Source organism: Siphateles boraxobius, unplaced genomic scaffold (genome assembly GCF_051911475.1).
Source record: "Siphateles boraxobius isolate OS27281-9 unplaced genomic scaffold, OSU_SipBor_1 46, whole genome shotgun sequence".
NCBI classification, from domain to species: domain Eukaryota; kingdom Metazoa; phylum Chordata; class Actinopteri; order Cypriniformes; family Leuciscidae; genus Siphateles; species Siphateles boraxobius.
Genome location: NW_027509097.1, coordinates 6,660,314 through 6,686,876, shown reverse-complemented (window position 1 = coordinate 6,686,876; position 26,563 = coordinate 6,660,314). Strand labels below are relative to the sequence as shown.

The 26,563-nt window shown below is 36.6% G+C and overlaps 1 protein-coding gene across 3 annotated transcripts; it reads right to left on the bottom strand.

The window, feature by feature from the left end:
- Window positions 1–316: 316 nt before the first annotated feature.
- On the bottom strand, window positions 317–26,300 carry sema4gb (sema domain, immunoglobulin domain (Ig), transmembrane domain (TM) and short cytoplasmic domain, (semaphorin) 4Gb). 3 transcript variants are annotated; one of them, XM_077200491.1, is made up of 15 exons: window positions 25,001–26,300; window positions 21,734–22,022; window positions 12,080–12,231; window positions 11,932–11,994; window positions 11,306–11,404; window positions 11,097–11,187; window positions 10,893–11,006; window positions 9,755–9,909; window positions 7,030–7,205; window positions 5,025–5,163; window positions 4,650–4,872; window positions 3,993–4,108; window positions 3,720–3,874; window positions 1,565–1,626; window positions 317–1,479 (listed from the first exon to the last, which is right to left on the bottom strand). In XM_077200491.1, the coding sequence occupies exons 2-15, from the start codon at window positions 21,861–21,863 to the stop codon at window positions 500–502; spliced, it is 2,655 nt and encodes an 884-aa protein (XP_077056606.1). In that variant the 5' UTR covers window positions 21,864–22,022; window positions 25,001–26,300; the 3' UTR covers window positions 317–499. The 3 variants fall into 3 exon arrangements, with proteins under 3 accessions (XP_077056606.1, XP_077056607.1, XP_077056608.1); XM_077200492.1 differs by having other exon boundaries at window positions 25,035–25,132; XM_077200493.1 differs by having other exon boundaries at window positions 21,734–21,914; window positions 25,001–25,079.
- Between the last annotated feature and the right edge of the window lie 263 nt (window positions 26,301–26,563).

Here is a 26,563-nt window from a genome sequence, read left to right as displayed (position 1 = left end):
TCTTTGATATTAAAATGATTATTATTTGCATCAGGTGCAATTAGGCAAAAACAAAAATCTGTAAACGTCTGCATTTAAGCAATAATACCACGTTCATTATGTACAAATACGCATTGCTTTGCTGAGAAAGTCTTTGGACAGTGTTTTGAAGTCTCTTAATTCTCCTTTAAAATCAAACTTAACGAAACTCAGTCTTGCGTATTCTTGATTGAAGCTCATTTTGTGTTTTTCACACTCCAAAATTCACAGTCTAGAAGTCTTTAGCTACAGTTGACAGAAGTAATTGGCCAGAAGTAAATTTGACCAAACTCAGAACTATTTTCACTAATATATTTTCAAATAAATCATGAGAGGATTCACAAAGGCGCCAAGCCAAATAAGTTGAAGTTGTATATCGAAGATACTATGAAGAACTTCACAACACAGCTCTCTTAAGTCTTATACAAAATGTAAGCCTCCACACCACAAGAGGAAGATATAGTAATAGTGTGAGATCATGCTACACCGAGCTCTCATCTGGTTGGATGTCCAACTGTGTGTGTTTCCTCTTTTCTAGAATCCTGTTGAGCTCCTCGGTGAAGGAGTGGTAAAGTGGAGACGTCATTTCTGAGTCCGATTGCCCCAAGAGCACATAGCTGTTCCCGTTCATCTTTCTCAGCACACTTGGCAACGTGGCCGACAGTCCGTTGGCGTATTCCGAGTCGGGCAGGGGCGGTGGCATAGGAAGTGGAGGCGCGGGCGGAGGCTCCTCACTCGGCGTGGTCTGGATGTCCGTCTGAACGATCTGCAGAAACTCTCCGTCTCTTGACGTTGCTCTGCTACGCCCCTCCATTCGGCCATTGCAGTGGCTGGAGATGGTTTTGAGCTCAAAGTGTGAGCTCCTCTTTCTTTCACTTGCCATGGTTATAGACAGAGCTTGCTGGGAGTACTTCCTGGCATTGGGAGAGTTGTGTGCACAGAAGCTAACGTACAGCAGGACCACCGTTAGTACCAGACAAAGCCCGCCGAGTACAGCCACCAGAGAGATATACATGGCCTCCATGTGCCTGTAGGTCTGGAACTCCGGCCCAGAAGGCAACAGGGCCGGTGGGGGTGACAGGATCTGCTCAACAGGACCACTGGAAGGACTCGGAGTTGGCACAGTTTTGGTAGTGAAGAAACTTTCAGGTAGAGCTGTCGGGCTTCCTGAGAGATGTGATGCAGGAGGCAGAACGGGTTGCACTCTAACAGCGTAACTGCGAACGGGAACCCAGACGCCGTTCTCCACTGCGTAACAGCGGTAGTGTCCACTTTGCTGGTTCTGAGCGCCGATGATGAGGAGGCCATCGTTGCCCGTGCGGTAGCCAAATTCTACGCCGTAACCCTGCAGCTGCTGACCGTTCAGCGTCCAGTAAGGGGTGGCCAGGTTAGAACGAATCTCACACTGTAACAGCACATCATCCCCTGCCATCACTGAACGTGTCCGGTGCATGACGAAACCTGGCAAAACGTAAGATAAATTATAACTGTATTCTTAAATGTCAACTGACTAGGCTGCTCAGAAATAATTCCCATGCAAACAAACCATCATTTGTAATATTAGTACAGCCTCTGCTTCCCATCTGGATGTCCTGGACGAGACTGGACCTACAAGAAACACATATTCACAGTTGCACTTATTAAAGCCATTAATCGAAGCATGCAGAACATACTGCAAATGTGTTTTGGACACTGGGTCCAAAAATTAACACTCCCCAAGAGCCAATTGGGAGTTAAAATTGGTTTTAACCAGAAAAGAAAACACTTTTCTCCCCAGTTGTCTGGTAACTTATTAGGAAGTGTAACATTACATGGTTTAAATCACATTGTAAGAACAAATAATCTGACCCTCGCCGATGCAAGTCTTCTAAAAACCTTTACATTAGAAGAAAATGTACCATCAGTGGTTTATCTGAGACACCCAAAGTTGCTTATTTCTCAATATTCAAACAAATGTGTATGTGACACTCTCTCTTTGTATGTGACTCAAACAAACTTTTCATTAAGAGATGGATGACCTGCAATGTTTATCATACATATGCAACACAATAACAGCAAAATCCATTTTCATAATTTTTTTTTTAAATAAAAATAATGCAAAATACAGTATCATAAGAAGTATTTATGATATATTATTATATTTGTATTATATTAGAAATATTTAATTTCATTATTATTATTATTAGGAATCCACTAATGCACAACTGATATTACAATTCGCGGTAATACTGGGTAATAATAAAATAAATGCAAAAATAATCATGTAAAAAATAGTTTGTAAGCTAGTTAATTTAGCTTACATAACATTTTACAGCATAAAATCCAATAATATCAATAAAGATAAATATACATTTTGAAATCTGCTATAGCAAAATGTACACTGTTTGAATTATAAGTGTAAGCAGAGATAATTATATATCCAATATCAACCTATAAAAATCCAATACTGAAGATATAAAAAAGGCTGGTATCTGATAAGGTGTAGTTATATCGTCCATTCTAGTAATGTTTCTTAAAGCTCCAGTAGGTAGCTTTTGTAAACAAATATTTGTTAAAACTCTCATTATGTCCTGAAAGTAGAATATGAGACAGATAATCTGTGAAAAAAATCAAGCTCCTCTGGCTCCTCCGTGTGGTCCTACTGCCATTTGCAGAAATACACCGCTCCCGGTCAGAAACAACCAATCAGAGCCAGGAGGAATGTCTTAGCAGTGTCAATCACGCTCGTGTACGCGCTGATCACCCCTCTCTTGCACAGCGCGAGCGCGTACCGTCGTTCGTGACTCTCCTGTTAAAACTCGTTCATCCAAACGAACAAATCTTTTTTCGAGTCAATTCGTTCATACAACGAACGAATGACTCGAAAAAAGATTTGTTCATTTGGATGTACGAGTTCGAACAGGATCACGAACGTGCATCACAGAACAGAGCAAGGCGAGCATTTGTGCTTATAAAACTTAAAGTTTTTAATTTATTTTTGAAATGACCGATCGTTTCACTAGATAAGACCCTTATTCATCGTCTGGTATCGTTTAAAACCCTTTGAAGCTGCGCTGAAACGGTCATTTGGTCCTCGAAACATTTGTGTCCTATTGAAGTCCATTATATGGAGAAAAAGCCTGGAATGTTTTCATCAAAAAACTTAATTTCTTTTCGACTGAAGAAAGAAAGAGATGGACATCTTGCATGACATGGGGGTGAGTAAATTATCAGCAAAAGTTTTTTTTTAAAGTGAACTAATCCTTTAACGTTATCTTAGTAGCTATAACTTATAGAAAGAGTGCAACCTTATAAAGTTACATGTATTGCAAAATACATAATGATTTGAGGACAAAGTTTGTAGTCAAAGTATGGGCAGGCCATAGTCAATGTAAAGCATATTGTTCATGTTTCGTCCCTATTAGTGAATGTTCCATAACTGTTTATAATCTGCCGTCATCGGTGGTCCTGCTTACTAGCCTGCGCGTTCACGGCAGACTCCGCTGTGGGGGAGGAGCTGTGGAGGGACGGCTGTAGCGCAGCAGAGAGCAAGGGGGTTGGACCTGTAAGTTGTGCTTGTTCAAATTTTCAGGCTAAGTCAACATTTTCTCAAAACTCCCTACTGCAGCTTTAAATCACCTGCCAGTAGGTATAGCAAAGAAAATTAATTTTGGACTCATTTCTCATCTCTGTTCTTGAAAACACAAGATGTCTGCTTTTACCTGTTGGCGTAAGATGTTATCTCAGCACATGTTCTTCCATCCCAACCACAGAGTGGATCTCGTGCAAAAACACAATCAAAACAGGATGTGTAGCGCTCACAGGATGACAGGGGTACTTGCACCAGTCCAGAGGGGGCGCTCACATAGATACTGTTCTGTTGAACAAAAGTGCACATCCTGAGATTTCTTTTTTTTTCGGGATACACAAGTGTTAGTATTGTACGCTTGGATTTAATGCTAGTTTTTAACAGTTGCTAGGTGTATAACGGCTACCTGTTTTTGTGATATCACCATGTTATTGATTGGCTGTTTCTCCTCGAACAACTGAAGCTCCTCAATGATATGCACACGGTCTCTGATCTTTACAGCCCTGTGTAACCAGCCCTCATCTGGAAAGCAGTTTTAATCAAATATACACTACCCTTCAGAGTTTTGGGGTCGGTAAGATTTTGATTTATTAAATAAATAATGCTTTTATTCAGCCAGCATGACAGTAAAGACTTTTAAAAAAAATTATATTTCACATAAATGTTGAAATCCTGAAAAAAGAGTTTTTGTAGTATTTTGCACAAATATTTTCAACATTGATAATAATAAGAAATGTTTCTTGAGCAGTAAATCGGTATATTAGAATGACTCCAGAAGGATCATGTGACACTGAAAACTGGAGTAACGATGCTGAAAGTTCAGCTTTGCCATCACAGGAATGAATCACATTTTAAAATATATTTAAATAGAACAGATTTTTTTTTTTAAAGTATTTTTATTAAATAAATGCACCATTGGTGAGCATAAGAGACTCCTTTCAAAAACATAAAGAAAAATCTTACCAACCTCAAACTTTGATAATCTTAATATCAAAATCAAAATAACCTTTTTAATCTTGATATCACAACAATACCTAAAAAGAAAAATCAACCCTTTAGGCACCTGTTCCAATAAAGAGCATGTCATAGATGAGTCCATCCAAACCCACAACCTGTTGTACAGCGATCTTGGTGTAGTCCGCGCTCCTCTGGAGCAACAGGGGATGTCCTCCCACTGGCTGGATTTGTTTGGACATTAAAGGGTGTCTCCGAGCAAAATTCAGTGTGTTGTCAGGGAGATCCCGGGAGGAATTTAGGAGCAGGGCACGATGCCGATCAGTTATACACTAAAGAGAAAGAAGGGCACGGTTATATAACATTTCACATAAGAGTGATAGAAGTAATCCAATATACCCAAAGAGCTGTCCTACTGATTTAGTATAACTAGTATACTAGAAGCAGGCAGTTTATGGGACTATTATGATTTAGTGCATCTCACCGAGCCAGGCCTCGGATCCGGAACTTTCCCAGTGTACTCCCTCCATTTGGAGTCCTGTAGTTCCATGTAAGGCCCATCAAAAGCTGTCTGAACATCTCTGAGTGAATACTGACACACTGCAGACATCTTAACATTTCTCCTGGCAATGAGGGAGTAAGAAAGAGTGAGAGATTGAAGGAATTTTGGTTTAATGCAAATCTGGCAACTGCTCATCTTACTGCTTAATAATCACTTATTGTATTCCTCATTTGTAAGTCACTTTGGATAAAACTAAAAGCATCTGCTGTATTTATAAATGTAAAGTATATGTAAATTACCAGAGAAAATCATTTTGATTTGTGCCTCAATTTATGAAAATCATATTCACAGTCATACACTTATAATAAGTCTATGGGGCAAGGCATTCCCAAGAGTTAAAAGCGGGTGAAGCTTATATATTGATTAAAGTGCTTATATTATCCCTGAATAAGAAAATTATAGTAAGAAAAATATATTTTTTTAATTCTTTCTAACATTTTATACATCAAATCTTTGTAGTAACTCAATTTACTGATCACAGCATGTAATTTTAATATAAATATATATTTTCCACTGCATTTATAATCTTTGAAGGATTTCTAATGATTTCTGTATTACTTCATGTTTGTTAGAAGGAACTGTTTAATTTAACAGTTTGTGGTAATCAAAGACAATGCCAACAAAGAAGGAAACCAGGTTATAAATACATAATTGTATATTACTGTTCAATTTGATCACATTAATAACATATTTAATGATTAAGTGTTGTGTATATAATTTCAAATCAATGTGTATTTTAATATTTATTCTAGTCTAATGCCTTTCCCCATTCACTTCCATTGAACAAACATTACTGTACGCACAACTGTTTTTAGTAAAAATTGTTCTCTGTGGTAAATCATCAGCATTTCACAGATATTTCTTTAATAATTGTACTGTAAATAAACACTAAGGTTGTTATCCTGAGTACCAGTGACACCATCATTGCAAACATTGGTGAAAGACCAATTCTAAATGCTGTTGGGCAAATTTTGTGAATTATTTACTAAATTGTTTGTGTGTAAAAGATGAAGAAGAAATCGACCTGTCATTTTTCTAGCAGTGTTGTCTAAACTTACAAATGACTTGAACCTGTATCTTTATGGAGCAAGGCAGAGTCTCTAAAACACAAAATCACAGAAACAAACCCGTTGCGATTTTGTCCACCTGTGTGACATAACACTAGAAAGCCTCAAAATTAAATACTGATGTTATTAATCCTTTTAGGACGATAAAGGGTTGCCACTCAGTGCTCTGTCCTGTTTACTACCTGGAAATGGGTTTGATGGGAGAATTTGGTCCCCAACTAGTCAGTGGACATTTAAAGGACAATTTAATAATGCATGAGACTGCATGCACTCTCTCTCTCTCTCTCTCTCTTTCGATTCTGCCAATTCAAATACTGGACCAGTGCCCTATGTCCTATTGTGAGTATCCCTGCTATAGCGAGGAAAGCACATGGGAATATTAAGATATGGGCTCTCATGCTAAAATCCTTCAGTCAAAAAACCTCTGAGAATGAAGATAACAGGGTCACATGCCAGAAGATTAATGCTGCTTCTGTTCAAATCACATTTAATGAGACTGCAGCACCCCTCTTACAGACTCAAACATTTCAACCCTTTAAAACTGAAGGCTTATGTTTAACTGCAGTCTTAAATTTGATATAAAATCAATGTGGTGCCAAAGTTACTGATGAAGAAAAACAAGTTGAAACTACGAAATGCATACAGTTGAGTAGAAATTGTCACCTATCCATCCATCCATCCATCCATCCATTCATCTATCTATCAATTAGATAAAATTGCATTTGAATTTCAATTTATCTTAAATTGTATTTCCTTCCGTTTAAATTTAAATTACAATTCTACATCCTGTTTGCTACCCTAATTTAAATGTAGGAACTGAATTCTGATCTCAATTCTGTTCAAAACCTGAATTTTCTCACCACTCAAGTCCAAAAATGCCATAGAAGACACTGTCGTGTACGTTGCTTCCCTCAACGACAAAAACGCTGCGCAGGACGTTGAATTGAAGCTCATAATCAGGGATGGCACACACCAGCCTGGCCTTGAGAAAAGACGTCCACTTCCTCTGAAGAGTCCTCTGCCCTCCAATGTCCCCCTGTGAACGAGAAACAAAAAACAACTGGTATGAAAATCATGAATTACACAAAAAAACCTATTGCTCATTTTTATTAACTCAACAGAGCAGTAGGAATGACACAATATACATATGTATTGTGCGTAGTCTGTAGTTCTTTGAAGACTGTTTCCTCAAGGGCATGAGTCACACTAAAGTAGCAGTAAAAATATTAACAAATAACGAACATAATAATCACCCCATCTTACAACCTAATGGGATGTGAAAATTGAGTTTAAATGACAAATTATGATTATGTAGCTCTGCATCACACTGCATGTCAAATCAGAGATACATTTTAATGGGAAGATCATATTGTCATAATCTTTTCTAGTTTTTCTGGATTTCTACCAAACTAGCCCATGGCTTTTTGCATTATTCGTATATACCATTGAGAGTAGTTCACAGCCAAATGCACCAAGATCTGCTATGTTAACCTCCTGAATTAAACATTTAGCTTGAAATGACACAGTTGTGGGCACAGAAAGCTGTCCTAAATGTAGTAACAGCATTCTGCACAGAAAAAGGCTGCATCAGGCTCTAGTAGTAACTTGAGGTTTTTCAGGCTAATTGTGGTGTCAGTTCACATTCATTCGAGAAGAGGAAAGACCAGAACTGAGATAGCTCAAATAAATGGCATAGAGGAAAAGAAAATAGATGCTTTTGTACGGTTTCTCAATAATAAAAGTTATCAGCATTGCTGTCACATGATACAAGTATCAGATTTTTGTGTCACTGAAAATAGCTTTTCCCATAAGATCCAAATAAACAGTAATACAGTCATGGTTTTGAAAGGTTTTACTTTTATTCTTTTTACTTCTAATGGACTTGTGTACACTGCCTTTAGAAAAAAATGCAACGAACTTCCAATTTTGTATACAAACTAATATATTGTAGTTGAAATGTAGATAAACAACAGAGAGAATGTACAATGTTAAGATTGCTTAGGAAGGCGCCTGAGCATGCTCAGTTTGATCACCAATACTCTGTCCTGAGGAAGACTTCTGGGGCAGAATATTTCCCCCCCTGCTTGTTATTGCCATTATCACAGAAAGGCATGGCTTGTTAATTTGGAGGGAAATATTTTCTTAATTAATATGGAATGCATTTATGATGTATAATCACTGTAACGCAATGTTTACTATAGGGTGTCTTATGCATAACTGCTATTGTGGACAACATGTACTTCTGCAAATATTAATTTTGTGAATTTTCTCTGGTTAAGCACTATAAACTTCATGTATCTGCTACTGTGGTTTGTGGCTGATGAAACATCCATAATCCCTTGCGAATTAACATTTTAATGTTGTATTCGTTTTCAAGGTACGGTGACTTATGGTGACACTACTTAGTATTAATAGAGGTTGCATTTTTGATTAACTTTTATTGTTGTTTTGTGCAAAATCACTGTTAGGGTGATTAGTTTTCCTTTGGTAAACTTAGACCCTGCTTAATGAAAAGAATTTCTCACCCACTGAACGCAACAAGACTTTTTATAGTTTAATAAGTAAGAGTTGTCTACACTTAGAAGACAAATTTGACTAATATTAAATAACATCTAGAAAATTGGTGAACTTAGATCAAAACTTGTTTATTGGGGTTGGGTAGGAGTATTTAACCCAATCTGTTTAAAGTCTGAAGTAAGCCATCTATTAAAAGTAACCCAAAGTAACCCATCTATTTAAAGTTTAGAGTAAGAACATGAATTTTATTGAGTTGCAAAACTTAAAAAGACTGTGGCACTAGAATGATTCCTGAAGGATCATGTGACACTGAAGACAGGAGGAAAGATGCTTAAAATTCAGCTTTGCATCACAGAAATGAATTACACTTCTAGTAAATAGAAAACAGTTATTTTAAATTATAATAATATTTCACAATATTACCGTTGTTTTACTGTATTTGTGATCAAATAAATGCAGTCTTGGTGAGCATAAGAGACTTTCAAAAATGTAAAAAAATCTTTCCGACCTCAAACTTTTGAACAGTAGTGTATAAACATGTATGTGTACAAGTACATGTGTTTAATCGTGTGTATGAGCGCGTGTGTGTGTAGTGTGGCCTACTTTGGACTGCAGCTTCTTTCCCTCCTAACTCAGTAAGTCAAACAGTAAGGGGACCTGACCTGCTTCCCAGAGCTGTGAAGTGTTAGCTGCAGAGTGAATGCAGGCGTGAAATAAATGAAGATATAACGGTGAGGGGAAACTGTTGGGTGGTTTATCCGAGCACAATGAAGATGCTAAATGAGATGAGAATAATGCAGGTGGGAGAGTATGTGTGGGAGAAAGAAAGTGAGTGAGAGAGCTAGTTTGGGTAGTGGGGCTTTATCTGCCCGGCAACAGTAGCAAAGCCATAGACCCTCCAGAAACGTGTGGAGAGATGAGATACGGCTGGCGCTGTCATGGACTGTACTTAGAAGTCTCTACATAGGAGTGAAAATGTTTTGTTAATGTAAGTTTTAAAACCAGATTTGAAAAATACAGATCAACAGTTAAGTTCAACTCAAGATCAATTTCGAACCCAGCTCTTACTTTACACACACGGGCCACCCTGGCCACTTTGGTCTGGCTGGAGTAAGCCGTCGGTTCTGTGTTCCTCTCCGTGAAGAAGAAGTAGAGTTTGTCATCATCCCCGATGGAGCTGTTGATGCTCTCTCTGAGTAAAGCTGAGCCGACAAAATCGGACTCTACGTGAAAAAAACATCAGCATTAGCTGCTGCCCACACCACAATGGGCCAATTATAAGCCTTACAGATCTTATTGTGTCAGTGAGAAGTTTCTTTATTGATTAAAAAATAGTGAATCTTTTGGGATCTATGGTTCCATTTAATCACATTTCTTGCTTTTTTATTTAATAGAAAATGTTTTCCTAAAAGTATTGAATTATTAGTGATGCTTTCTAAGGCAGGCGTACTATTACTTCTCTAAGCAATCAGACTTTTTGATTCTGGCAGAAGATACAGGGAGTTAATGTTTCCATTAAAGGGTAAGTAAAATCCATGTTGTTTCTTCTCTGAGGGGAATTTATCCATTGTATTTGTCACAACAAGAAGTTATCGCATTCACATCTGTCAAATGTCATCCTGATCTAAAATTACACAGGGTAAGAAAATCCCTATATACAAACAAACGTATAACATATCAACCTTAGAGACAAAGTTCATGTGACAAGGTTGTTTCAGACTTCCTTCATACTCTTTTGATGTAGGAATGGACAGTGCAAAACCAAGGGTTGGACCCATTCAGGGCCCAACACTTGGAGAATTTCATTCAAATATAACACTGGGAATATATGGCACATGTTGCATGGGATCATTCTGTGATCTTTTTTTAAAGCTTAATGCTGATCACTATTCACAGCCATTATGTGGATGAGAGCGGGCGGGACATTTGTTTTGACATTTCACATTTTGTGGTCCGAAAAGGAATAAAGGGCATACTTAATTAGAACAACACCAGGTAAATGATGACTTAATTTTCATTTTAGGGTGAACCCTCCCTTTAACATAATTGACTTAGGCCAGTAAACAACCAACCAAAATACCCTAGCAACCAAATGGCAATTTGCAACCACTCAGAACACCTCAGCAAGCCAATAGGGATGCCCTAACAACATGATTGCACAGGCAAACTCCATCACGTTCTATTTTTGAAAAAATGTTCAACTAACCCAGCAGCCATCTTGTTGGAGAATCGTCTGTCCGCAAATTTGGGAAAGGAAAGTTGCGTCGTATATCAGGGATGTCACGAAACTCATACTGAGATGCAGAGTACATCTCACCATCTGTAAAGGCAAATTACAGTCAACTGAAAGAAGAAAAAGAAGAAGAAACATGCACGTTATGAAATAAGGTTATTAATCCAAATTATGTACCTATTATAAATCCAGTGTAGCTCTTTGTAGGGTCATAAGGACATTTGTCCTTTCCCTCTTCAAAACGCACAAAGGTGAAGCGTGCCACATCCTGACAAAAACAGGGAGATATTTAAGCACCATGTGCTATCTTATAGCAGAACATAAAACATTTACAATAATAATTCCTTTGCATATGACGGACAGAATGAGATCAGTAAACATCTCACTATGTAAGCACAGCGTGGTCTGAAGGCATGCGTCCCGCAGGTGTACAGGTGAGTGTCGTTGTATCTGTCCAGGAATCGCACGTGATTGTAGCATTCAGTCTTTGACGGAAAAGGTAAGAAATTATTGTAAAACACTTAGAATTTTTCAAAAATACAGGTACATTATGCAGTACCATAGCAGACGTATACATATAAAAACTAATTTAAAATATATTAATTAAATAATTGTATTTCAATAATACTATAATGTGAATGAAATATTATAATAAAAAATCTTTTGTGGGCAAAATTCACATTCCAGCTTACATTCTTAAACAGCATTTTTTATTATAATCATGCCCCCCGCTTCTTTACATCATTCAGAACCACCATTAATTTTGAAATTTTCATGACCATCAATGTGCATCTCGTTTAGTTTTGTCTGCACAAAATAATTAACACTCAACTTCTGAACATGTGATGCATGGTTTCCGACACGTTTAAATCTGTATATCACAAAAAAGTTCATTTGGAAGAAACTCAAACATTACATTTTACCAGTGTTTGTTCCCTGGGAATCAGCACATAACTTGAGTTGAGCAATGGGATTTAGGGGAGGATATTCTACACTTCAAGAATGGCAATACCTGATTGTTCTTTCCTTTGCTCAGGCACTGCCTCTTCTGTTCAGCAGATGCTGCCCAATCCAGCTGTTATACAAATATGGACAACAACTATTAGGAGCCCAGGTGCATGAAACATATAGAAACTTAATGTGACTGAGACAGAGCTCACCGAAAAAGAGATATTGGTGTCAGAGATGTTGGCGGTGTCCAGTTTGTAAATGGCCTCTCGGGCCCCAACATACAGCAACCCAGGCCCATCCTCCAGTAACAGAGAGCTGTAGTTCACTGCAGCTCCATGGAAATTATTACAACCCAGCAGCCCTGCAAACACAGAGAGAGACCCAGTTAGAAAAACAGGGACAAACATGACTAAATTGTGTCAACAGCATAGAGACTCAGCCAAAGCCCTATACACTCTTCCGTCATTTATTGGAAAACCTTTTAACTGAAATGAATGGATGGAGAGCTGAACTCTCAACATAAACTATGAATAAACTGAAAGGCAACAAAGAAAAAAATGACCATGAAAATAGAATAATTAAACAAATATAGTATATATTTGTATTAGTATATAACAATATATGTATACCGGTATACAGTAATGCAATATATCCCGATAATAAACATGCACGATATTGTTATCATGGGCACGTCAAAACACAGTGAATAATTATTCATTATGAATTATTCAGATTTTTGTAATGCATTTTAAGAATATTTTTCCCATCAACTGGTTAAAATGCTCAACTCCGCAGTATGCTGTACGCAGTATGCTGTACGCAGTATACACTCTGATGTAAACAAGCTCAATGCGGATGAGAAGCGAGGAACGAGCGAAAGAGACGATGAATGAAAAAGCATATGCACACTCTGACAGCAGATAAACCCATTAACCCCAATAAACAAAGCAGCTATGCTACTTTCTATTTCTGAACAGTATTTAAATTATGCCCTTTTACAAAGTGTTGATTTAGTTTTTGGGGTGTACTTGAATATGCTTTCATGCTTGATTGTTCAAAAAACAGATTATTTATCACATATTTTACATTATTATAGCACCTCTACCCAGTCGAACACGGTTCGAACTGTTGTTATTTCCAGTTTTAATGAAGTTTGAAAAAGCTAGTTCACGCAAAAATTAAAATTCGGTTATCATTTAAATGGCTTATTTCAATATCATGATATAATACCATATACCGAGATAAAAGCTTCAACAATTATCGCAACATGAAAATTTGATACCGTCACATGCCTAGTCACATTAATCTAATATCTAACTTCACTGTAAGAAAGAAATGTTGGCACAATAAAAAGAGTGAGGGAAAGAGAAAGCAAATTGGTGTTGTAAAAGAGTAGTGGATTAAGTACTTTCTGTATTTATGTACAATGATTAAGTGTCCCTCTAAAATATTAAAACACCATTGACTTATTTGGGTGGTCTGCCTCCTCAAATTAAGGGCATAAAGTAAACCAAAGCACATTCTGAAGAGAAAAGGAATTGTTTTGCACGTCTACAAACACTGCATGCTGAGATTTCCTGGCCCATACTGAGAGACGGGTGGGATATACTGATGAGACTTGGCAGTATAAGGCCACATATCAGCCCCTCAAATGCCCTTCCCCTACCTCTCAAAACACCCAGCCCCCCCATACACGGTGCTAAAGTCAACATCGCAACGATATACAGTATATCCAGTATCCAAGCATGGAATATAAAGGATTTGGAATCAGAATTTAATAGCGATTTGTGCCATCATATTTTTGAGACAAGTAAAAAATGTATTTTTTTAAAATTAAATTGTAGTTTAAAAGTGTTAAACTCTGTGTAAGAAATCCAATCAAGTCAGCAAGCAATCACATACACTTGCAAATGAATAGCAACTTGCTAAAACATTCAGAATATCTTAGCAACCTCATTGGAAACTGAGAGTTATTTCCGTTTATGGTTCTTACACCTGGATGGTTTCGCCGATGCGGATGAAGCACAAACTAAAATACACCACTAGTGAATTTTCAACACAAAACAGAAAGTCTGACCACTGTATTTTGGTTATAGAACAAATTACTCTGGGGAACCAAAAAGTATGCAGGGCAATGACTCTTATGAGCCCGTTTTTTTTTTTTTGTGAATTTAAAGCAAACGCCACAACCAGTGTAGTGTAGTCTGATTGCCAAACGAGTGACTCTTTTGATCAGATTTTTTTTTTTGTGAATCAAGAGCATACAGTGCTACCTGTGTAGTCTGATTACAGAATGAATGACTCTTGTGAGCCGGTTCTTTTTGGTGAAGCAAAAGCATACAGAGCAACCAGTTTATCCCAATTCCTGAGAGAATGACTCTTATGAAGCAGTTATTTTTAAAAAACTAAAAGCAAACAGAGCAAACAGTGTAGTCCGATTCCAGAACAAATGACTCTTGTGAGTCGGTTATTTTTGGTCATAAGCATACAGTCGAACCAATGTAGTCCAATTCCCAAATGAGTGACTCTTGTGAGCTGGTTCATTTTAGTGAATCAAATGCATATTGCATAGTGAATTTTTTTTTTTTTTTTTTTTAGCAAATCAAAAACATACAGCACAACCAGTCTGATTCCTGAATTAATGACTCTTGTGAGTTGGTTCATTTTAGTGAATCAATATGCATAATACAATTCCAGAACAAATGCCTTTAGTGAAACTATTATTTTTAGTGAATTAAAAACATACAAGTGTAGTCCGCTTTCCTAACGAATGACTCTTGTGATCCGGTTCTTTTTAGAAAATCAAACAAGTACATCTGAGACTTACATCAGTTTAGTTACAAGCTGGTTGTTCATATGAGAATGCTTAGAGACAGACATTATGAGTTGTGTCAGTAGTACTTTATAACTATTAGCTGTTAACAGAGCAAAACAAGCAATACTGGTCTAGTGTTTGAGCTAGTGTGAAAATGATTGGCTGTATAACCCTAAAAGTCAAGGCCATGAGGATCTAAACTGTCAATCAAAGAAAGGTCGGAACAGACCTACGGGTTTCTGTGCGCATGGGAGGGCCAGAGGCTAATATTACTTAAAACAGGAAAGAAAATATTAAGTTATGTAAACACGATTAAGACCTCAGGCAAAGTGACGACATTCTGTGTGTGTAGTTAATCCTTGTGTCTCATTGTGTAGATAGAGAAAGATAGTGACTAACGCAGTGATGAGTGCCGAGCTGATAAACTGAAAGATCACACAAAAGCCTTTGAGCTTAAAGCACATTGTGTGTCCTTGGACCATTTACGCACACAGACACTCATACACACACATCCGCAGCCATACCAAATATTGCTCTTTAGTCTTAACAACATATCAGGATTTACGGGAAAAGAGAAGGCCAACAGAGTATTCATTGAGACGTACATGCCTTGCAATTAACAGAGAGCACTCATGCTATGTGCATCTGACACGTTTGTCTCTTGAATATTTGATTTCAATTAGTCAATTGTGGCACTGAGTAGTCAAAGAATTTTGTATAATAATGACTGCTAAACCAGTACATGGCTGTTACTTTCATGTCTCTCGTTTAACTTCATGATCTTTTTTGAATATCAATGCAAGTTAGAATAGTAGTAAAAATGGCCTTGTAGTACTTATTTTATTATTTGGGGAGTATGAAACAGTTAAAAAAGGTGCACAATCAAAAGAAAATGAGGGATGTTGCCTTTGTCAATTATGGCCAAGTTATGGAGCACATTACCAATAGATAGTAAGGAAGTAAATGTTACTTTGACTTTTAACTAGCAAATGTTTTAGCATTTTATACTCTTTTATTATCATTATAGTGGGTTTCATATTTAATCTGATATTACATTAATTACAGCATTTTGACTTGTTTTCGTGCTTATTGTAATGTTTTTTTATTTATTTATTGTGAAGCACTTTAAGCTGCATTTCTTGTATAACAGGTGCTATACAAATAATATGTATTATAATTAATTTTAAAAATGTCCAGAAGTTCTAAAGTCCCCGTTTAAAGCTAAAAATAAAACATTGGAATGCCATTGCAGCAAATCAGCTTGCAATGTACAGTATACTGTATTGTGTCCATGAAACAGCTTGCTATTGCTGTCATTATTTTGTGTTAAGAAATTTCTTTAACTATACACTTCTTTTTATGTGTAAATCTCAACACTTAAATAAACAATACATTTATGGTATTTATTTTTAGGCTATTTGCATTTATTTCTTTTTAAAATTAGGGGACCAGTAAGAGGGTTCACACATAGGCTTAACAAAAGAAATTGCAATAACATGCCATGCACACTGTGCGTCAATTAAAAGCATTTTCATTCAATTATTTGTAACACTCAATGATCACAATTTTTAATCAAAACTTTCTTTTGGAACTGTTATGGAACAACAAAGTTATCACAATCATGGTTCTAATGAAAAATAGCCCGTTGGCTGCGATAAGTGCACTAACTGCCCTACCGCACCAGTCTATAAAAACATACTGTATCACTGAGGGAACAAATCCATGAGCAGAGTCAACACAGCGCCCAAGGCCTCCTGTTGTGTTCTAGCAGTGTGTGTGTGCGGTTTGTTTACTGTTCCGTATAGGACTGGAACCAAGTTTCAACCATGCAAACTTTGTGCTAAACCTGTAATATGCAAATTGTGCACACAGGCTGTGTGTGTCTGTATGAACTAAGAGCATAATCTTCTTATATTAGAGAAGATTTGAGTAGTAGCGGCTCCTTACCGTAAACTTAGGTAGGGCAGTAGTTTATAATAAACATTTTGTACGTTTTTTTATTCTTATCTCTAACACATGCAGTCACACTTTTGGCAGACACACTTTTGGCAGACGCTGTGTTATTCAGCCTGAGGGTGGCGCTCACCCAAAAATATAAATTCTGTCATCATTTACTCACCCTTTAGATTGCTCCAAACCTGTCTGTTCCAAACCCCATTGACTTCCATAGTATTTTTATTTTTATTTTCTTACTATGGAAGTCAATGGGGCCCATCAACTGTTTGGTTACACATATCTTCTTTTGTGTTTAGCAGAATAAAGAAATTCATGCAGGTTTGGAAAAACTTGAGGGTGAGTAAGATAACAGAAATTTCATTTTTGGGTCAACTACCCCATTAAGTACACACGACACATGCATAGAATGCTTTCTTAGTATTGCCTTATTAATGTAGTATTTATTACATCCGTATGTTGTTTAAGAATATTACAAGTTGTGGAGGAATTCCAATGAGAAAAAAATTTGTATTCTCATAACAAACATAAAACTAACACAACAGAACTAAATATAGGGTATTCACGTGAGCACGTTTAAACAAATGGATTTATACTTTCATTAATTTAATAAGATACTCCACACAGAAAGAACAAACATGCCAACTAGTTACTGACCTGATGCAGACTAACATTCACATAGCTGAAACGGATTGAAATTGTCCTGGTCTGGACTGGAACGAGTCTGAATTAGAGCGTGCTGCAGTTCCATTTTTCACCACAGATTTACATTGTAAAATTGTGGGGAGCTGTAGAGCTCGGGAGGGCTCAGGGCTTCAGGCACCCTCTGCCCCGCTTAGTATTATAATACATGCATCCTGCCGAAGCCATGAGCTAAACTGTAATACATCCAGCTCACTTTATGACTTAAAACTGTATAAAAAAATCTAAAAAAATATTTGTTGCAGAATGCTGAACACATTTACAATTATTAATTTAGTATATATTCAGTCTTTGTCTTGGATGAATACTTTGGTGGGGCTCTGCCTCAATTGCCCTTACAGACGAGCTGCCGCTTAATGCAAGTATGAATATATGACGTGTGTGTGTGTGTGGCTGTGTAAATTGCCCAAGGACACACCACAAGAGGTAAGTATTGTAGCTCTCACCTCATGCTACAAACCAATCTATTTTCGTAGCTTTTTTTTGTGTGTGACTTGACTGTTGACTCACGCCAACCCTGGTCCAAACAAACTTGGGCGGGCAGCTGTGGTGGTCATGCGTCCAATCGGAATCGTGTTTGCTAGGGGGCAAGCTCTGACTAAATAAATACTGACACTGCCGGGTGAGAACAGTCAGCTGCAGCCGTGAACAACATTAAACAACCACGGGCAAGCTTCACCAGGATTACAAAATATATTCAATCCCATTAGCAGCAAATCTCACAGTACCACAAAATACTGCTTTAATAATGCACACACTAACACTAATAGAGATCTGCATTATATTATGCACCAAAACCATGTAATATGAGCCCAGACATTTTGTACAGGCTGTTCAATTGACATTAATCAAAACAAATTTGAGTTTTATATTTAAAAAAAACTTTAAGGTTAACTATTCAAACTTGATTAAATGTAAATTGACATTTAATAGTTTTTTCACTTCAAATAATTTAAAGTGAACTAACTTCAGCTCTGCTCCAGCAACCTTTTGATAAACATCTTTCCCAAAAATCAATAGACTAATCGTCATTGATTGGTTCCAGTTCTTGGCATTGAACTGATCCTCAACCATGTGGCAACCACAGAGTTCAGAGTCCAAACCGAACATGAACCAAGTTCCCAATGATTAGTAATCTGATTGTCTGCACTGAAAGTGAAAATGCTGTCAATCACAGGCAATCTGAAATTCTGGACCAATGAGCTTTCACAGTGGGCAGAGCCACCAAGTGAAATGCAACAGACAAAAAATAAGATAATAATAACAGAATGCAGGGATCTCAAGATGAGTTTTAAAAATAACTTGACAGTGTCATTTGGTGTTAGCATTCAAATAAACCGAACTCACATAAAAGATATTGGAACAAGAAACAATAAGAAAAATAGCTGTGTTGCTTTATGACACAATGTAAAATACAAAAAGAATTTGAAAAGAGTTGTGAGTTTTAAATATTGTTTCTTTAAATATTTTTGTTTAAAATGGCCTCAATGTGTAGGAAGCATATGAGGGGGAAAACAAACCCAAGCAACCCTCTACAACAACAATAAAATAAATCTGAGACGCACCAAACCATTTTTGCATAATGTAAGATATAATTTGTAACATAATGCAATGTAAACAAATCTGTGTTTATTATTGATATTATTTCTGTACTTAAAGAAGGAAGTAGATGCCACTGCTCAAATCCTGTCACCAAGACAACAGCAACCCCCACGCAGATAAACCCCCTCATCAGAGGGCTGGATTCTGTGGGTTTGGATTATCAAGAATCAAGACTACCTTTTTATTGGTCTCAGAGGAGAGCTATACTCTTATAGCATGTCGGAAAAAAAAAGTGAACATAAGATGTGAATTTCAAATCACTTTTCTGTGATCCTCAGTGTTTTCAAGAAATGCTACCTTGCTTGCTGAACAGTAAATACAGATATAGCTCTTTCCTACAAGCTTCCTGACCTTACACGATAACTCTCATACTGTGATTCTTTTTATCAGACGTTCAGCAGAAACTACCCACACCTTTTGACCAACGAATTTCCATGACTTTTTCCATGTCTCTCGTGATACCTGGATTATATTTATATACATGCATAGCATTTCCATGACTAAAATTATTTCTACAAAATTACTGTATAACATCTCAAGGTCTAAAGACATTCAATAGTCTTATCTCTAAAGACCCCAGATGCACTTTTCCCCTTGTCCTGCTACCCAAGACGAATTACACATGTATACATATTTCATTTCAGCATTACTTCAGGTCTGCTAAGCACTACAAAAACCAGACAACCATGAACCCAATGACCTGAAGATAAAAAGAAAACACTCAATGTACTCAAAACCACTACAGCAAACCATTAAAGCAAGTTACACCCTCAAAATGTGCTTTTTAATTAAAAATGTTAACGTTCACCCTCTATAGATATACCGTGAAACACAAGTTTGATTTGGCAGAGAAATAATGCTCCTACATTTATGTCTACTCTCCCTTCTCTCTCTGTATGCTCTAGCTCTCCTTCTCATCCCAAGAGAGCCCAAATATAGGTCAAGGACTAGAGTCAACCAGGGCAAGGAGAGAAATACAATAATGGAGACAAAATTACACGAACAAGATCTGCAGTGTCTGAACACAAATTATCAGCACAAATAGATTGCATAAACTATTATGAAGCAGCAATCTTTAGCAACACTTCAGTTTAAGTAGCAACTGAGTGGGTAAAGATGTGTGAAAGATGTCATAACATGCTCAATCATTTTATAAGTATGTCAATTATCTTCAATGCAATGAAGTAAAAAAAAGTGACATACAGTAGCAACTGAGTGGGTAAAGATGTACGAAAGATGTCATAACATGCTCAATCATTTTCAACTATCTTACATGCAATGAAGTAAAAAAGTGAAATACATAATTTTAAGATGGTTAAAAAGGCTTTTTATTTAGATAGACATCTAGAAGTCATTGCTAGGCTGATTGATTCCACTTAAAAATATGAACACTGGCTCTGTGAGCACTATCAAAACATCAATCTATTTGTTCAAGCGCCCCGACTGGCCAGAAATAGCTAAATTGGCTTATAAGATGGTTTGAGTCAGTGGTGATAAATACACATTCATCATTAAGCAGAAAAACAATCTGTGATAGATTTAGGAGCATCAGGGAGGCCCTTCGCTGATGGGGCCTGGCTTACAATCGCTGATCAATGACTGGTCCAGGCGTCTTAGTTCTTCCACAGAAACCATTTTACTAGTTAGTTACTGACCTCCTTGGTAAACCATACATCTTTGGTATGTAATGACCACTATGCCTCCCGGATACACTATAGTTCTAGTTAACTTCTGGTATCATTTTGTTATGTTTATGAAAAAATTAATTAATTTGCAGTCTTGCAATCAAAAATACAGTAAAAACAGTGATATTGTGACATATTACAATTTAAAATAACTTCTATCGATAGATTTACTATGTAACATATTCTTATGATGACATTTTAGCATCATTACTCAAGTCTTCAGTGTCACATGATCCTTCAGAAATCATTCTAATATAATTTGGCACTCAAGAAACATTTCTTATTATTATCAGTGGTGAAATGTTGTGCTGCCTAGTATTTTTGTGGAAACCGTGAAACATTTTTTTCAGGATTCTTTGATGAATAGAAAGTTCAAAAGATCAGCATTTGTTTAAAATGTACATTTTTTGTACCACTAAGGGTCTTTCTCTTTTGATCAATTGAATGCATCCTTGCTGAATAAAAATATGAATTTCTTTCAAAAAACAAAACAAATCTTACTGACCCGAGTGTATATACTGCAAATGAGATACATTCACTATTTGGGTATGTACATACACAACATGATAACTAACCTCACAGAAGTGAGTGTGACCTAACCTCACTTTATATTCTCACAGCATCTACCGTGTGAATCTCATGAACTGGCCAGGACAAGTGAGAAGGGCCGTTTAATTATATTCAGAGAACTGACATTGCATCCAGCACTACAGGCAAAACAATGTCAAACACATTCCGCACAGCCCATGAATGAAGCAAAGCACACCAGCTACCTTTATCGACTTTGGAAACTAAAGTAAAATGTATCATAATGTGTAATATTTATAAAAATCTTATTTAATAAGAAAATAAGCTATTAAACCATACCAAGTGCATATAGTGTTACACTAAAATCTGATATCAAGGTAATTGAATCAGATCAAAATTCAGACCTGAATAATTGTCTCCCTTTCAATTCATGAGTTGGAATTTGGAGTGACAAGAAGAGGAATTTACTGAATTGCAATACCTCAATCCAAATTCAGGAATTGAATTGCATTTTGAAAGGCATTCTCAATTCTGTTCTGAATGATGCACAACACAGAATTACACGTAAAGAGCCTTACCATTGACATGTACAGTTGTCCTGGGGGTGACATCCATTTCAAGGACAGGTCCAAATGGAAAACCCCAAATGACAGGTATTAGGCATCCGAGCACCATGAGCATGAAGTTCGATGGTTTGGTCTGCTTCATGATCAAGATCAGGTTTTGCTAAGATCCAGGCAGGTCCTTCCAGCAACTCTGCTGAAGATAATGTTGTGTAATTGATGCTGATTCACTAGAACAGGCTACCGCTTCCAGCAGTGCGGTCATGGGCTGCTAACTCATCCTTGCTCTGTCAAAGGTTTCCTGCTGCACTGGCAAGAAAAAAATGAGTAAGTCTTTTCCTTTCATACATACATACATTCCTTTATACATATAAAGAGCAGATGGGTTGATGAGAAAACACATCATACACAAATGCATCCACTTAACATTTCATAGTGCAATGCACGTCTACTGTATCAAATGCTTATAGCCAACTCTACAGAGATATGAAAAAGTCTCAGGCAATCACATAAAAATGTGCAAAAAAATGAACGTTACTGTAGCTGGTATAGCACGGTGCAAGCAAGAAAAAGCCCATGGATTTGTTTCTCTGGGAACACACATCCTGATTAAATGCATTCTTACAAATGTGGATTGAAAGAACATCATGCAACTGATGCATTCGGTGCATTTTAGAGCAACAAACACATTTTCTTCACTTTCCAAGTACATGATGCATATCAGATGGCAATATGATGGTTAAGATTGAAGGAACTGCAATAAAAACAATACAAATCTTTTTCTTGGTCACACTGCGTCCAGGCAGTAATTTTAAAATCTTTTTCTGGCATGGATTCTGGATGTGGAGGATGCACAATTTTTGGCTCTGGAGAACTGCCTCAAAAGCAAGTTTTGTAGCTTTTGATTCAATTTCTAGTGAGTAAACTTCATTTTAAAACATTTCGAGTCACAAAAATGTTTTGTATATAATGATGAATTGCTTAAATGTGTTTGTTGTCTAGAAGCACCATTATGTGGCAGTGAAATAGATATAAATGCCGCGGATATACAGTCAATACAATGCGGTCAGTACAGAGCACATTGAAGTGCATATTAATGGCTTTACTCCAATTTCTTGTACCTTGCTGGAAAGCTGCTGAGTTAATGCATATCACACGGTTCCTTCTATTATGACATATACCATAAACACATACGCGTTAACACCTCTCCTGTTACAATAAGCACCTTGCTCAGGGTAGCATGGAAAAGCGAGACATCACCCTAAACACATTACATGCTGGAAAAGTACATTTGCCTCAGGATTGCCAGGTATGCGTAACAAAACTAACCCAATGGCAAATTAAAAATAGCCCAACAGTAGCCCAATGACCACATCCAAAATATCATAATTCAAAATATGCCATTCACATGCCTAAATACATATTTTACAGCCACTCTTATCCACTGAAAAGCACTATATTGTAGCGATCATAAACACAGCGCAAAGCCTCCCTACCAGTGGCCCTCCTTCACAAAACTTAATATAGCAGTTTTATCATTGGTAGAATATAGCAGTTAAATATAATTTATGCAATGTCAACCCTTAAACCTGTGGCTAGTACATGGCTACAGTTTTCTAATCAACCCTGATTTGCCTGCCTGCATCTAGTACAATATCCCCCGGTTTCACAAACAAAGATTAAGCTAGTCTAAGATGAACTAAGGTCTTAAGATTCCTGGCTTAATCTAAACCCTGTGTGTGAAACGAGCCTACATTCTGTCAGTACAGAAGCATCAAGCATAGAAGGCCATAAAATAAGGAATCATTTCTGATATAGCCATCTGTCAGGCAAACAATATAAATACTATATTTTGAGTCTGACATTTCCGCAGATGGTGAAAAAAACCTCCAATCAACCAAATGTAGGATTTTATGGTGTATCTCACTAATTCGCCATCTGCACTTAATCTAGTATAACTGCACCGAGAGTCGTGAGATTTTGAAGTATTTTCAAGTCTAATTTCAATATCTCTCATAAATATGGATTGCTGCATGCCGAAATGCCTTACATTTGTATTAATTTATAATTTATCGTTACTTATAATTATGTCAAAATAGTTCAAGCATCCATTCCATTATCACTAATCCCCCTGCAAAAGCAGTAGGTTTCTCGTTCAGGCTGAGATACTGTATGTAAAATAACATGTTTGATTTGATGTAATGGAAAGAATTAACTATTCAAGAATGTGCTAGACTAGACAAGATTAAGAGACAAAGTTACTTTGATGGCATTAATGAGTGCATTATCTGTCTACTTAATGGGTTAATTAAATCAAAAGACAGGGGCACTGTTTCTGAAGATGTTTTCATGGCTTAGTTGTCAAAGAAATGTCATGCACCAGCTTAGGAAGGTTTTGTGCCAACATCCGTTAACTGAACTGAGGGGAGGTCTGTGAAAGCCCATAAGAGTTAAGACATTTCCCATGAGAACAAAACAAACAAAATGGGGAATGTTGTTCGGTTTCACTGAATTCACTAAAAAAGGATTCAAATTTTCATTAGTGATTCAAAGCTGATTTTCTGTCTGAAATTTCTAAACTCTTTTTTAGTTACAGAAGTAACCTCTGGCACAGAGATGCAATTTTACTTGTATTATTAGAAATAATATTTAAAATATTAATTTATTCCAGCATGGAAAATGAAGGACATAAACACTCCAACCGCTGGCCCAAATAAATACTGCACAGATCAAATGCATGCTAACAATGTAGTAGTTTTATTAATAATTAATATTATTTGAGCAGGGTAGAATTAATTAATTTTACATTTATGCATAGATTTGAAATGCTAAATTGAAACAAATTTTTATTTTACATACAACTTTCAGAATAAATGGGAGATTTACCCAAATAACTCTGATAAATATGATAAATCCCTCGGAAACGTCGCACCTCATAAATCTGGTCTCATAGATAGATAGATAGATAGATAGATAGATAGATAGATAGATAGATAGATAGATAGATAGATAGATAGATAGATAGATACTCGACTTTTAAGATAATTATTTTAAAAAAGTGTTTCAGTTTGTTACGGCGTGTGGTCTACATCAGATTGTACACCACTGCGGTATTTTTAAGGACACTTCTGGCACTCATTCCCAGTCACCTTCACCTGCGTGTAGAAATCCCAGCAGGCTCCGCATACATTAGAGGGACATATTATGCGCAAATATAGGCTACATACCAATAACTGCACAAATGTAATAAAAAGCACATGCAAAATCATACACTCTGTTTACCTCAGTTGTTTCAGAAAAAGTAAGCGTCAGTCACCCTGTGTTTCCATAGGATTTCCCGTTGTGCTGCTAATGATGCCTCTGCTCCGGAGATCTGACTGTGTACTGCGTTGCACGCACATGCGGTTCCACAGAGCAGACTCAGGTGAAGCCAAGCCACGCCTCTCTGAGTAATATTCATGAGCGGCCACGCCTCCTCTGCTTTGTGTCGCAGCGTTAGGTAGATTTACAGCAATTTAGATTTATTACAATTTTTTGAGAATGCAATGGATTTGTGCATTTATGGGGAATGGAGGGTTAAATGTGCGACCGTTGTGACACGGATAGAGTCGATTCTTTTGAATTGGTTGCCACCTAGAGGTTAGTATTAAAAAGGAACACTGGGGCTATTTGAGGAAAGTTGAATTTCAGCAACTATAAGGTTACGAATAAAAATTCCATTTACACAAATGCTTGTTTTTTATTTTTTCTAGAAGTGATATCGGAATGTTGGTTTCAAACCCCTCTTAAATTAGATACGTTTTTTTTGTGAATTCTGTCTGCCAAAATAAAATTCCAAAATTATATTTGTGCTCGGTCCATATCTGTTAAATAAACAAATAAACACAATATACCTTTTTAAACAAAAAGTTGATATTTGTAAACAAAAAGTCGTATCACTTCCAGTTGCTGTTGTCCAAAATAATGTTTTATATTATTTCCACTATTGCCATTTCAGAAATGTTTAAAGGTTAAACTGTTTAAAATCTGCTATGTAGTGCATTTTAAATATAGTGGTATAATACATTTTAAATATTTATTTAAATTGAGGAAGATATTTTCATTTTTCTTTTCAAATAATTGTTAGAAGGTTCCCATAAAAACATATAGTGTTATAATAGAATTGACAATGTTATTATGTTCAATGGCTTTTTTGGCATGTATCCTAGCTACTCTATAAGCATTGTTCTACAATACAGATTAAAGACTAGTGAATTCTTATTGTTTGAATGTTTATTATGAGAATGGTCATTCATCAATATAATCTAAATTTAATTTGGTTTGTTTGAAATAGATCTCGCTCCGTGAGAAGTTGCCACACTTGCTCACGTGTCATATAGCCTACAAGAAGAAAGCGTGCCAGTATTAGCCTTTTAGAGCTTTGTAATTTTGTCACGTTATGCATTTCCTCCATAATTATGTTACAAACTTTACTGCTAGTCAGAATAATATGGAAGCTTGTTTCCGCCCCCAGAATGAAAAATAAAAAAAGGTAATTGAATTGAATCTCAGAATTGCGAGATATAAAGTCTGAATTGCGTGATATAAAGTCGCAATTGTGTGTTATAAAGTCAGAATTGTGAGTTATAAAGTCGCAATTGCGTGTTATAAAGTCAGAATTGCGTTATAAAATCAGAATTGTGAGATATAAACTATTCTGAGAGGGAAAAAGTCCGTATTTTTTCCCCATAGAATTGGACTTTATAACTCGCAATTGCGAGTTTATATCTTACAATTCTGAGAAAATAGGTCAGAATTGCGAGATATAAACTCGCAATTATGTGTTATAAAGTCGGAATTGCGAGA

What these genes read in the sequence shown, in the direction of transcription:
- sema4gb (XM_077200491.1), bottom strand. Translation starts at nt 21,863, where the DNA reads ATGAAGCAGACCAAACCATCGAACTTCATGCTCATGGTGCTCGGATGC. An exon ending in GACCACGCTGTGCTTACATA is followed by an intron (nt 11,188 to 11,305) that starts GTGAGATGTTTA and finishes TGTTTTTGTCAG; the next exon opens with GATGTGGCACGCTTCACCTT. An exon ending in GGGTGGCCCGTGTGTGTAAA is followed by an intron (nt 7,206 to 9,754) that starts GTAAGAGCTGGG and finishes TCTCGTTCACAG; the next exon opens with GGGGACATTGGAGGGCAGAG.